General features: G+C 47.8%; 1 protein-coding gene across 1 annotated transcript in view; it reads left to right on the top strand.

Moving 5' to 3' along the window:
- The window catches only part of ipo11 (importin 11), a 157,004-nt gene that overhangs the window by 28,727 nt on the left and 115,133 nt on the right, over positions 1-13,144 (top strand). The window contains exons 8-13 of the mRNA XM_036527298.1: positions 3,253-3,301; positions 4,971-5,041; positions 5,423-5,615; positions 6,526-6,678; positions 9,868-9,911; positions 12,528-12,618. Coding sequence (XP_036383191.1) covers positions 3,253-3,301; positions 4,971-5,041; positions 5,423-5,615; positions 6,526-6,678; positions 9,868-9,911; positions 12,528-12,618 — 601 coding nt within the window. The remainder of the gene's footprint in view (positions 1-3,252; positions 3,302-4,970; positions 5,042-5,422; positions 5,616-6,525; positions 6,679-9,867; positions 9,912-12,527; positions 12,619-13,144) is intronic.

Raw genomic sequence — 13,144 nt, 5'->3', positions numbered from 1 at the left:
TAAGCGCTTTGAAGTGGGGTTTTGGGGTGGGAGGGAGGGGGCGCAGTAATAACCTTCACATTAAAGTTTAAACTAATCTGTAATAACATTTTTCCACAGCAAAATGGGTTTGCTTATATCCATCGTAGGAGTAAGTTTGTGACAGTTTGGCATAATACCAACTTAAAAGCATGGAAAAGTGCATTCTTTATGACTGGAGATGTGTTTTGAAGTGTTCCAAAGCTGTTTCTCTGCCTGTTCCAGTTGTTGCAGGCACTTTTCTCGTTTGCTTTGGGCTAAGTTTTACACTGTCATTTTAGAAGTTATTCACCTTGAATGTTCTGTTATTTGTTCATAAGGCTGTACTGTTTAAGGAGCCCTTGTCTTCTGGGAGTGTAGGGTTCTGCTCCCAGAACAGCCCTGCTCGTTTTTCCTCGACTTCTCCTCTCATACCCCAGGTACACCTCCAGATGGAGGAATGAGGATATGTGAGAAGTAAAACTGTACAGTGAGCGTTAGGAGGAGACATCTGTTTAACAAATAGCACCTTAATAATATTATTAATCGAACAAAGGCCTCCCTCGTTCACAGTGCGACCAGAGCGGCATGCTTAAACAGAAGCAGTCGTGCAGAGTGAACAGAATGCAGTGAATTTAAACAGAACCTTTTAAGCTGGACACACACACCCAGCGGTCGGTCAGAACTGTCAACCGTCACCTGTAATCACTGTGGCATGTCCCACACGTAGTCTGTAGTCTCCCGCTGTTCATGGCTGTCACTCCCGATTTAATGTGTAGAATCTGCGTCAGCTGTCAGTGAGAGTATTTATCAAAGATTGTCGGCACACCCTGGCTGACTGAAGCATTGGGTGCCGCTCGTACGACCGTCAGATGTGTGTGTGTGTCCAGCTTTACACACTCTGCTTTACCATATAGTACAACAGATTTAAACAAACGTATGCACATTACATCAAAGTTAAACAGAAAGTTCTACGCAGATTTAAACAGTTTACACAGAAAGGCGTTTGCTCTCTTCAGCACAGTATGCTTAAACAGAGGCTGTGCTGTGTTCGGCTCAGCTCGTTAAGACGGGCGTGGTGTTGTGCGCAGTAGACTGCGTGCAGGTGGCTTGCTAAGACAGACATTGTGACCTACACATCAGAGCGCATTGTGTGTTGTCTGCGCTGACAGGCCAGCTCTGCCCATCCGTCATTGGCCAGTTACAGCTCTGTAATCCCTGATGTCACGCAGCTGTCGCAGGCTGTAAATGCTGGCTCGTTTGGCGAGATACAGGCGCGGCCGTAAATAAAGGGCCCCCCCTGTTCTCCCCGGCTGGGCGGGAGGCGCGGGACCACCCCTCAGCTTATGATTCAGGGCCGCCCTGACTCTTCCCTGTCTCAGGCATCGCGTGTAAAGCTGATTTACTCCAGCTCACAAGGCCACATCTGGAGATTAGTGTAGGCCTGTGTGGGTGCAGTGCTTCTCTGTGTATCTGCACCCCTGTCCTGACGAGGTTACCTCTAAAACAAATGAATGCATAAACCAGAGCTGAGAATATACTTACCTGGCAGGCTGTAGATGCCGGGCCATTTCACACTCTGGTGCCTCTAGTGGTGATGCATTGCTACTGCTGTAGCCTCACAGCAAGTCAACAATGAAACAGTGAAACCTGGGACCCGCCCACTTCAAGGTGCGATTCCTTCATTCTCGGTCAGAATCAACACAGCTGACTCGAATGATCAACTCCTTATGAACTCCTGAAGCTGCTTAATAACAAACTGATCATTTGAATCAGCTGTGTTGGAGCAGGGAGAGGGGTACACGCAGGGCAGGGGGTACTCCAGGAGAGGGTTGAGAAACACTGCTCTAGATGATATCATTGAGGGTGCTGTGCCTCCTGATGAAACTCTTATTAATGTCGAAAATGGCTAAATGCTCAAAAAAGGTTGCTGTGCTGAAGTTGTGAAAATTGGCCCCCCTGTGAAGTCAGTGCTTGTGTAAGAGAATGCCGACCAGGCCTGCAGGGGCTTAGCGTGTGGCTCACTATTACACCAGTCTCGCCCCAAAGACCCTTGGGGGTCACCCAGGTCTCACACATGCGAACCCCTTCTCTGAATGACTGTGGCATGTTTCTATGGAAACAGTTACTGAGATGACCATAGCGTCTGTGCAGACTGAACTGAATCATCATGTCTGCTGTAATCAGCTGTCAGAACTTCAGCTGGCGGTCTGCCACAGAGCCCGGAGCATACTCATATCAGTCTTCCCTGTATCACTATATCACTGTATTTACATTTAGTCATTTAGCAGACGCTCTTATCCAGAGGGACTCAGAAAAGGGCATACAAAAAGGTTAGACTAAGAACAGAGAAGGTACTAAATCGTAAGTGTCACAATCAGACAGTAGGAGTTATTATATAATGTAATACATTCTGTTAAGTGCCAGAGTAGGTGGGAGAGGAAGTTTGAGGTTTTAGCGAATATATTTGAGGATATAGTATTAATGTTCAGACTTTGGGGTTAGTTGAAGCACGATTCAGTTTGAGCCAATGACATCTCAGTCTTCAGTGGAAGCTGCACTGTGACTCGGCTGCTCTGACTGTTGTGGAGCTCATTTCACCACTGCGGGGCCAGAATAGAGAAGAGGGGTTATTGCATTATTGAAGGCTTTTGGTCACTTTGTCCATTTGTATATAACCACATACTAGCTTTGACCAGCCACTATCGGGGGGAGGCTCACAGTGGTTCTGTTATTTATCTCAGACTTGTATCAGTATCAGTGAATAGTAGCCCATATATATATCCTAAAATATCTGAAACAAAGTCATTGTTTTTAATACTAATACTAACTAAATGTTACTGAATTGTCAGGTGTTTAGTATGTGTACATACTTTTTTTAAATAAATAACACACCCCATACAGACAGTGTATCTTAATACATGACATTCAAGGCAATGACCGTTATATCTTGCAAAGATCTGCAATCTTCCATTTTGTTGGTTTCCGTTGCTCCGTGGACCGTCATCACCTTGACATTTGACTCCCACTGGCTCTAACGGAGTTGTATCGATCCCCTCAATGTATTCCGATAACCAAACCAGCCACTCCCTGATGCTGTCAGGGGGCCATGTGGAGCTGCTCGAATCAGTGGGAAAAAAAACAAGGCTGCGAAAACACTTGTGCTGATGTAATCGCCATCATCCAAGGCTGCAACATCCCCGTCCCTCCCCCCATCTGATGTCCCCTTCTCTTTCCCTCTCTCTCTCTCCCCAGGGCTTCCTGAACGCCGTGTTTGAGAGACTGAGGCAGTTCCTGGAGTGCTGTGAGTGTTGCCCTCTCTATCGGCTCGAAACATCTTCGCTCTTTTCCCCCTTCCTTTGTCAGGCGGAGCAGGTGGAGCACGGCCGGCGCGCCTCGATAACGCGCGGCCGCTGCCCAGACCGCGTCTCCCATCAAAGCCGGAGGCTGAGTCTCATCATGGCAGACAGAGACACCGGCCATTATCGGGCGCTGATATCACACGCCGTATGGTTTCATTACAGAGGAGGCAGCAGGTCCTTTATTTACTCCCCATGGTATTTTGGCATGGGTGATAAGGAAAGCTTATGAGAAAAAAAAAGCCTGCTGAAATATCAGGCCCCTGCCTGATAAAGGCGACCCAGCGCGCCCAGACTTTGGGCTCCTGTTTATTTCTGTTTTAGCTGGGAGAAGTTTAATCTGGCGCTCTGACCTGAAGCTGCCTGTCTGTATTAAGCATGGTGCCGTTCCGCTGCAGCTCGTTAAGAGCTGAATGCATCCGGTGACGGGCAGCCCGGCTTTCACAAGCGCCGTAGATAATCACCTGCAAGTGTTTGGAATGAACGTGACACCTGCTGAAGGTTTGGAAGTTTTAAACAAAGTATGTGGTGTGTCACCTTGGTTAAACTGACGGGATAAACCTACGAGAGACACCGAAATTACTCCCCCCACAGAGTGGCCGAGGTGACATGAACATTATGGGGTAACTCGGTCATCTTTCGCCGTAAGGAAGGGCCGTGTTTTCAGCTGTTCTCAACTGGTTTGACCTGACACTCTGTGCGCTTGCAAGCCTCCGCCTGGAAATTACAGGAGAACTTTCCAGAAAATTAGATCAGAGTGTCTAAATGCAGAGCCACGGTGTGTCCTTTCAGGGTTTCCCTCTGTGTCCTTCAGCTGTCATTTAGACCGTGTCAGTAATGCCTGAACTCTGGGTTTCATTGCAGCAGATGCAATTTCTTCTTCCCTGTTTCCTCACCTGTGTCTGGGCTCTCCTGTAGGCCTTGCTGGATGCAGGGTTCAGCAGTCGACAGCTGCTCAAATGAAGTGGGCTCTGGGGCAGGAGAGTAATATGATGGGCTGATAGGTTCTGGTCCTGAATTCTGATCTGTGTTTTCCTTTGCTGCTATGGAGTGTGTGTGGGAGGGTGGTCATTCCTGGTGCTGATGGTTTGATGAGAGCTTTGATTGCCAGCCTGCACTATGGGTGCGTGTTCATGTGTACCTTATCCTCCCCGCATCTCCTGTAAAATCCATGTTCATAACCCTGAAAAAAAAAAAAACAAAAGACAGCTTGACCGTCATGTTTCTATGGAGATTTCCTGTCTTGACGCTTGACTGGCTGTCTGAGATTGCTGTCTGGGAAATGAGGGAGAGAGGGGGCTGAGCTGCAGATTTTGATTTGAATTTGATCACCAGATTGTGCATGGTGCAGAAAAGAAGCGAGATGAAGTCAGGGGTAGTGCATTACAGGAACTAGGCTTATGACTGGAGGGTTGTTGGTTTGAATCCTGAGAGAGTGCACAGCTGTAGGAATGCGCAAGATGCAGAACAGGAGATGCTCTGAAGGAGAGCGTCCGATCGCTGCGCGAGGCGTGCAGTGGGGCTCGGGTCATTTCCTCTGCGCTGTGCGTTTCTAACGCGAGCTGACAGAGGAGTGTCCGCCTCAATCTTGCGTTTGACCTGTCCCCCCTCCAGGCAGGCAGGTGGGTCCTGGCAGTGTCTGCAGAGAGAAGCTGGAGAAGACCATCATCCTCTACACAAAAGTTGTAAGTAAAGACAAAAAGAGAAATCCCCCCCGTCACACACATACAAACAGATAATATTTTGCTGGTAAGGGGGTGGGGTCAACAAACACAATTGCTCTATTAATTATTCACAAATGAAACAAAGTCATGAATTTTAATCATACTTAACTGTAGCTCGTTTATTAGCCAATCAGTGACTTCTTTTGTGGCCTTAGTAAGTGTTTGGATTAAGTTTGTTCAGCAGGTAAATAGATCACCGAGATAGGTGCTGGCTTGCAAGCAGGGGTTTTGCTGGCTGTGGCCTTCTGTGGGTGTTCGGTTGTGTGTGCTCCCATTGGACAGTCAGAAAGGGGGCGGGGCAATCCCTGGCTGTGTGAGGGACGTCTCTCGTTCTCCCTCCAGCTGCTGGATTTCCTGGAGTACCACCCCTTCCCCTTCATCCCCCTGATCCAGCGCTCGCTGGAATTCGCCGTCAGCTACGTCTTCACTGAGGTGGGCGAGGGCGTGGTCTTCGAGCGCTTCATCGTGCAGTGCATGAACCTCATCAAGATGATCGTCAAAAACGACGCCTACAAGCCCGCCAAGAACGTGGAAGGTGCGAACTTCCGACCACCTGCAGGGCGCTCGCTTCTTTATTCATTCTCTCACTCTGTCTCTCTTGTCTCACTCACTCTATCCCTTACGAATGAACTCACCTTCTCACAGACTAACTCACTCATTCACTCACACTGACTGGCATACACAGCGACAGATGCTCCCTCAAGTAAAACAAGGCACCTTGTAAGGTACGAGTGTAAGCTCGGTTTTTGAGCAATGTCAGTTGTTTGCTCTCTCTCGTTCCCATTATACTGACATATTGTAGAGTGGCCTTGGGATTTCGGCTTGAATGTAGCTCTGTGCAGTTTTAAAAAGTAATTTCGTGTTACAATACCTTCCCACTGGAAAAAAAGTATTTCCCTCTCCAACACTGGATTCTTTGCAACAGAATGGCCCGTATCTTTCATATCTCTACATTATTGAAGTGAAAGAAATCTTGAAGTCTTGTAAACACAGAGCTCAGTGAGCTGTGAGTGAGACCTGGCCTTCTTGTGCAGTCTTGTCAGCTTATATTTCTGAGCTGAGCTGGATGGACTGTGCAACAGAAAAGAAGGAAGTTAAGTTGATATTGACAGAGGCATACAGGAGTGAAAACGGCAGCACTGCGAAACTGCTGCCTGGTTGTGAACTCGGACACAGAAATGGTAGATCAGCAGAATATACACATGAAAATCTCTAAGATGTGTGTTTATATGGGACAAAATTGTGTTTTCTGTATCCTGGCTTTCTTGTTACTTCAGCTGCTGAATTTTTCTGGCCCCCCTGTCTGAAATCGCTGGTGTCCTTAACTGGGCTACGCCTGGTCCCAAAGTACCTGGTTGGTGAGGGGAGATGGGGGGCCTTTTTTTTGGGTGTCAACCACAGAGCCGAATCGGGGCACCCACCTGTGTGATGCTTCTGCCTTTCAGACAGCAAGCCCGAGAGCCTGGAGGCACACAAGATAAAGACGGCCTTCTTCACCCACCCGACCCTGACAGAAATCGGCCGCAGGCTGGTGTCCCACTACTTCCTGCTCACAGAGGAAGAGCTGGCTATGTGGGAGGAGGACCCCGAAAGCTTTGGTAACTGCTTCTGTTTGTTTCTTTCCTTTCTGTCACTTTGTGTTCTTCAGTTTGGTCGTGCCAGGAGCCACCATGGATCAAGGCCACAGCCTTTGCTTCTGGGCCAGAGAGTTTGGCAGTGCCCCCGTACAACCAGCCAATCAGCAACATTTAATCTTGCTATCAGTCTGTCAGTCTTTTTATCTGTCTGTCTGAATATTTGAAGGTACGTGCACTGGCACAAGACTAACATTCTAACATTGAGAGTGGTGACTTTATACAATGTCACAGAATTTAGCTGGAATGCGTCTCGTTGGTTGGAACACTGTGTTGTCATTAGAGGCTGCGGCGTCGCTGAGGAAGCCCCACTGAGGCGTCCCATTGGCTGAGGAAGCAGTTTTGTGTGGCACAGGGCCATTAAAGCCACAGCGGACACGGGGGGGGGGGGAGGTGGGTGTTTCCAACGTGAGAAATGACTTTGAAAACAGGAACAGACAGCCCCCTTATCCCGTTAATGCTGTAGATTATCATGAGAAATGTGACACTAATTGCCAGCATTAATATTCACATTTCCAGCACAGCGTTATTTATGCTGCGTCCTGGCACCCCGCAGCAGAACGCGCGTCATCCCTCCATCCAGTGATTTCTGTTCCCTCCATTCGGTGAAAGGGTCGCTGTGTTCGCAGCTTCTTCGGTTCCTCGGGTCCGCGGCTCCGCGGCTCCGCGATGAAGGCGGTTATCCGGTGTCTCGCTTGGCTGCACAAAACACAAAAAAACTGTGTAGGTTTTCTTTTGCTGCTAAACTTTGCTCACACGCCAGAGCGAAGCCTATTCCCCCTGTCATTATTCATATAAATGGTTTGAAGTTCTTTGAAGTTTTCTGCATTTGTGTTAACTCAGCCAGTGCCAGTTTCCTGATCCGCGGGAGACACCAGAAACCCGCGAGAGACAAGAGGCCCATGTGAAATTTCACACTGGGACAACTTTTTGATGCAATAAATATTTGAGTGCTTAAAATGTTGAAGATCAAAATTAGCCCAATCAGAAGGAGCCAGATACACACAGCTACAGCTCTTTATTTCTACAAAATCAATTTAATTTATGTACCAAAACTTTCATTTCTATATTCGCGCTCAAGGCCTCTGACACTCAGCACACAGTAGTGTGTCTGTATGTGATAATCTAAATAATTTTTGGTGGATTTTTAAAATTCAAAACAGTTTGCTACTTTTGGAATCCTACATCATCTGGATACGTCTGATTTTAAATGTGTAGAATGTAGGCAAGGGCAGTAGTGGTAACCCAGAGGTTTCTGGTTTGATTCCTGAGGGGAAGGATTGTCGTCATTCCTTTGAGCAAGGTGCTTAATCCAAATTGCTTTGGAAGAAACATCTAGATGGTTTTAATGGAAGATATATCTATAAATATATATCTCTTTTGGCATCAGCTTGTGCGTCACCCCTCCTACTGTTGAACATGGCATTTCAGCCTTCTGTGTCTAATTTGAGCCACCTACACGGGCGAAATGTAGTTTCAGAGTGGCTGAACTTCGGTCAGATTGAGGATCAGAAAAATGCTGTACTTGTACTTAAGGGGGAAAAAGGCAAAGCTGTAGTAGATAAAAAGGATATTTTGCAGGAAGGCCTAGCAGTGCCCGAGTGTCTGGTCATGGGGCAAGGCTTGGGTCTGGTCACTGGAGAACAAGACTCAGGCTTACGTTGTTGTTGGCGTTTTGGCGTCATGGAGGACCTAACCGTGCTCCCCTTTCGACCGGATCGCCCCCTTCTCTCGTCTGCAGTCTACCCCCCCAGCCCCACTTGGCCACCAGACTAGTAATGTTCCGGCCCATTTCACCAGCAGCCCTCGGCAGCCGGGCAGAGCCGACAGGCAGGTGAGCGGGGTGTCCGTGTGCGAACCCCGAATCTCCCGGCAGATGGCCTGCCCGCATGCCCCCTCCTTCCCTCTCAGCACCCGAGGAGTCACACGTGCGATAAAACAAAACGAAATGCAACGTTAGCGTAACGTAGCGTGGATGCTACGCGGGCGCTTGCCGCACACATAGGACAGGAATCGCAGAAGAGGGGAGAGAGGGGATGTGCCTGCAGGCGTTCGCAGCTGGAAGGTGATATTATTCGATGATTGATTAATTAATGAATTCATAATTCCACCCTGAAAGGAACCCCGCGGATCTGCAGTTCCACTTTAGGCTTCATCTAGTGACGGAGTGGGTACCCATGCGGCTGAAGTAGCTCTCAAGAGGCTGAGGCTCTATTTCTGTATAAGAATAAATACCTTTTTTCCTACATTTTTCCTTAAAGACTTTCATCTCCATCCTCCATAATATACCCTGGAAACTGTATCTAAATCAGGCCTCAGTCTGGCATTCTTACCCTGACTGTAGCTCAAAGTGCTATGATTAACTTTATTAAGATTAAGCCCGCTGTGTAGCCGTCAGATTCCGTTAGCGTCGAGATCTGCACTATTGACACCAGCTATGCAGAGGTGATTCTTTAAAAACAAAGCAAAACAGAAACTCCGAACTTCGTACTATTATCGGTGTCCACACCTATTAAGCACGTCTCCACCGTGGAGACAGGTAATCGTTTTAATGAACGTTACTTTAATTGCATTTCAGCGCAAGTGAAACTTCATAACCCACAGGTAAAGATGCTCCGGCCTCTCGCTTGACCGCGTGCGGATTTAAATGCATCGGCCATGCGGGGGAAAGGGTTACCATGGCGATGAAACACCAGGTGTGCGGTAAAGCCTGCAGTGGGAGAGATTGTTAACACTTTTCTTGCTTTAATTGCACGATTAATGTAGCATTTAATGAGAATTTCCTGTACTTTGTCTACATGATATGAAGATATGCATTGGTTATATTTGTATGATTTTTGTTTTGCTTATTAAAGCTTTGTTTATTTAGAGCTTTTTTGGGGTAGTGTGTCTTTTTTGATTACTCCAGACAGTTCAAAGAGTTGTGATGAAGGTAGTATGATGAGCTTCCTCGCTGAGATGCATTTCCCATCAGAAGCAAATTTAAGTCTGTATTGCTTACATTTACACGGGAAGTTACTGTGGAGTTCACTATCACTTTAGGTTCAGCTGCTTAGGCAGTATAGTGGAACCATCTTGTTTAACACTCCTCTCTGTCTTCTTTTCTTTCCCTCCCTCCCTTCCTCTATCCCTCCCCTTTTTTGGCGTTTGTAGCCGTGGAAGAAACGGGTGGCGACTCCTGGAAATACAGTCTGCGGGTGAGTAGTGCTCACTGGGGGAATATTCCATGATGAAGTTATTATTTGGGACAGAAGTGTAGGCACAACAAATCATTGGGTTATAAAGGGCCATCTTGGCAGAAAATCAGTCTGTTGCAGTGGATGGTGAGGCTTGTAGCAGAACTAAGCAAAGGCATGGCTGAGTGTGAGTGGGATGAAGGCAGCACCCAAAATCAGCACTTTCTCTTACTTTTATCTTTTGGCAGCAGAGAACCGGTGGTTTGGATAAAAAAATTTCAGTACATTTCTATTCAATTCTGCTGTAGTTTGACACCTTTTTTTCGGGGGGGGGGGGGGGGGGGGGGGATGATGGGATGGATTTTTGACACATGATTTGACATCCCTGAAGACATGGAGATCATCATTTTCTGTGCTGGTTTTACGAAAACACACAAATGTACAAACACACATGAACGCACATAAAAACAGACACATGCGCGAACACGCACAGCAGCATGCCTGGGCCCATACACACGCACAGCAGCATGCCTGGGCCCATACACACGCACAGCAGCATGCCTGGGCCCATACACACGCACAGCAGCATGCCTGGGCCCATACACACGCACAGCAGCATGCCTGGGCCCATACACACGCACAGCAGCATGCCTGGGCCCATACACACGCACAGCAGCATGCCTGGGCCCATACACACGTACAGCAGCATGCCTGGGCCCATACACACACACAGCAGCATGCCTGGGCCCATACACACACACAGCAGCATGCCTGGGCCCATACACACGCACAGTCATGCACATGCACTCTTTTGCCATTTTGCTGCTGCACATTAAACGAAACGTGCTTCCTTTTTTTTTCACCTTTATATTCCCCGTATTGCACTGTCCTCTCCCTCCCTCCAGCTCCGCACGTTTCTCCAAGCCTCCGCTGGGCTGTATCAGTTTCTTTTAATGAATCTTGAGGGAGGCGATGGCGGCGGGGGGTTTGGGGGGGGTCACGTCTCGCCGGTCAGACCCAGGACATCTCCCCTCTCCATTAGCAGCTCCCGGATTTTCTCTGGTTGCCCCTCGTGAAGATAAGACCGCTCGCGCGAAAGTGCGGCCCCCGAACCGCCAGCGCGACCCGGGGATTGGGCAGAGATCCGAGCGATTGCGGGTGTCATTTACTAGAAGCGCTTTATCTGGGGTTCTTCAGGAATTCCAGAATCGACCGGAATAAGCTGTGTTTTACATGCTAATGGTAATGCAGAATGTGGCCGTTATCGATTCTGCCAGTCAGTCGAGGAAATAAATGAATGAAACCGCGAAGCTTTACCACCATCGTATGTGTACCAGGAAAGAAAGAATTAATGTTTTCTCTCATATTAGTTCCACTGAAACTGATTTCCTGAAGATGTTCTGTGGATGTTTGCTGTGAAAAAGTAAAGTATTCGTGGCCCCTCTAGTTTGCTGTCAGCATGACGGTGATGGATTGTGGGTAATGCCCTTCTGACTGGCACGGTCTCCCGGACGCTCGCTCGTGTGTCTGGGGGCGTCACGCCTCAGAAAACGGGATGAGCTTGGCCCGGACGCGGCACCCAGGCCCGCGCGCAGTTTGATTTATGCTTCGCAGAGATGCCCTTGGGCTGCGTCTGACCGCTCGTTCCTGGTCAAGCTGTTAATCTGGGGTGATCTTTCACTGGTCAGATAATCTTTCGCCAGCCGCCGGCTCTCTCTAATCTTCCCCACGCATCAGTCTCCTTTAAGCCCTTTTCTGATGGCATTCATTCCGAAACAAGTTTTTCTTTTTTTATCGGTGCTGTCCTTCTTCGTAGCACTTTTTTAAAAGTCTGGAGCCTTTAGCTGTGACATTGAGAAAAAGTACAACACAAACTATCATTGTGTTTACATCCCCAAACAGACCGGTTATGGGTAATGGATTATGGGTTATGGTTTTGCAGACCATGTCCTGGAAAATTTGTATTTAGAGTGTGTGATTGGGTGTTTGTGTGTTTAGTTGCGTGTTTGGTTTTGTGTATAGGCTTTTTTGTTTGAGGTATGTGTATGGTTGTGTGTGTTTTTTTCTTTTTGGTTGTATGTTTTATGAATTGTTTGGTTGTGTGTTCTGATGTACATTTAGGGTGTATTTGGTTGTGTGTTTAAGGTTTGTTTGGTGGTGTGTTTAAGGTTTGTTTGGCGGTGTGTTTGAGGTTTGTTTGGCGGTGTGTTTGAGGTTTGTTTGGCGGTGTGTTTGAGGTTTGGCGGTGTGTTTGAGGTTTGGTGGTGTGTTTGAGGTTTGGTGGTGTGTTTGAGGTTTGTTTGGCGGTGTGTTTGAGGTTTGTTTGGTGGTGTGTTTGAGGTTTGGTGGTGTGTTTGAGGTTTGTTTGGCGGTGTGTTTAAGGTTTGTTTGGCGGTGTGTTTGAGGTTTGTTTGGTGGTGTGTTTGAGGTTTGTTTGGCGGTGTGTTTAAGGTTTGTTTGGCGGTGTGTTTGAGGTTTGTTTGGTGGTGTGTTTGAGGTTTGTTTGGCGGTGTGTTTGAGGTTTGTTTGGTGGTGTGTTTGAGGTTTGTTTGGCGGTGTGTTTAAGGTTTGTTTGGTTCTGTGTTTGAGGTTTGTTTGATGGTGTGTTTAAGGTGCATCTCTCCCTCTTGTCTCCAGCCCTGCACGGAAGTGCTGTTCTTGGACATTTTTCACAACTACAGTCAGACGCTGACTCCTGTGCTGCTGGAGATGGTGCAGAATCTACAAGGTAAATCAACCCATGCTGGGGTGTGCAGTTGGAAAGATCTGCAGTTCAACCCTTGCTCCAGTGGACGGTCACATCAGCAGTCAACCGCAACCAAGCAGGGCTCCACAGCCCTAGCTGACATGCACTTGGTTGTGATTTTAGTAAGATTCTCCAGGTGTAAGTCTGTAACGTGGTGTAAGTCTCTAAGGAGCACGTCCCTGGTAGTGGAGTCCAAGGTTCAGTGCCACTGCTGTAACTTTATGGAGGAATGTTTCTGCAGGACTGTAGCAAGGACCATGGAGAGCACCCATCTTTATTACATGCCTTCCACTAGGGCCACAGTTCATACCACTTTGCGTTTGATGGCAGTTAGTTAATTTATTCTATTGCCCCTGTGGTATTGACTTGTTTCTCCATACAGCTTTTCTTGCAGCAGCGCAGGGCAGAGAGTGTAGCATGGTGGCTTAGGAGCTGGAAGGTTTTGGATTCGATTCCCAAGTGTGGCAGCGCTGCTGTGCCCTTGACCAGGGTGCTTAAGCTGAAGTGC

Source organism: Megalops cyprinoides, chromosome 4 (assembly GCF_013368585.1).
Source record: "Megalops cyprinoides isolate fMegCyp1 chromosome 4, fMegCyp1.pri, whole genome shotgun sequence".
NCBI classification, from domain to species: domain Eukaryota; kingdom Metazoa; phylum Chordata; class Actinopteri; order Elopiformes; family Megalopidae; genus Megalops; species Megalops cyprinoides.
The sequence above is the reverse complement of the archived record's forward strand: the minus strand, read 5'-3'. Positions and strand labels throughout refer to the sequence as shown.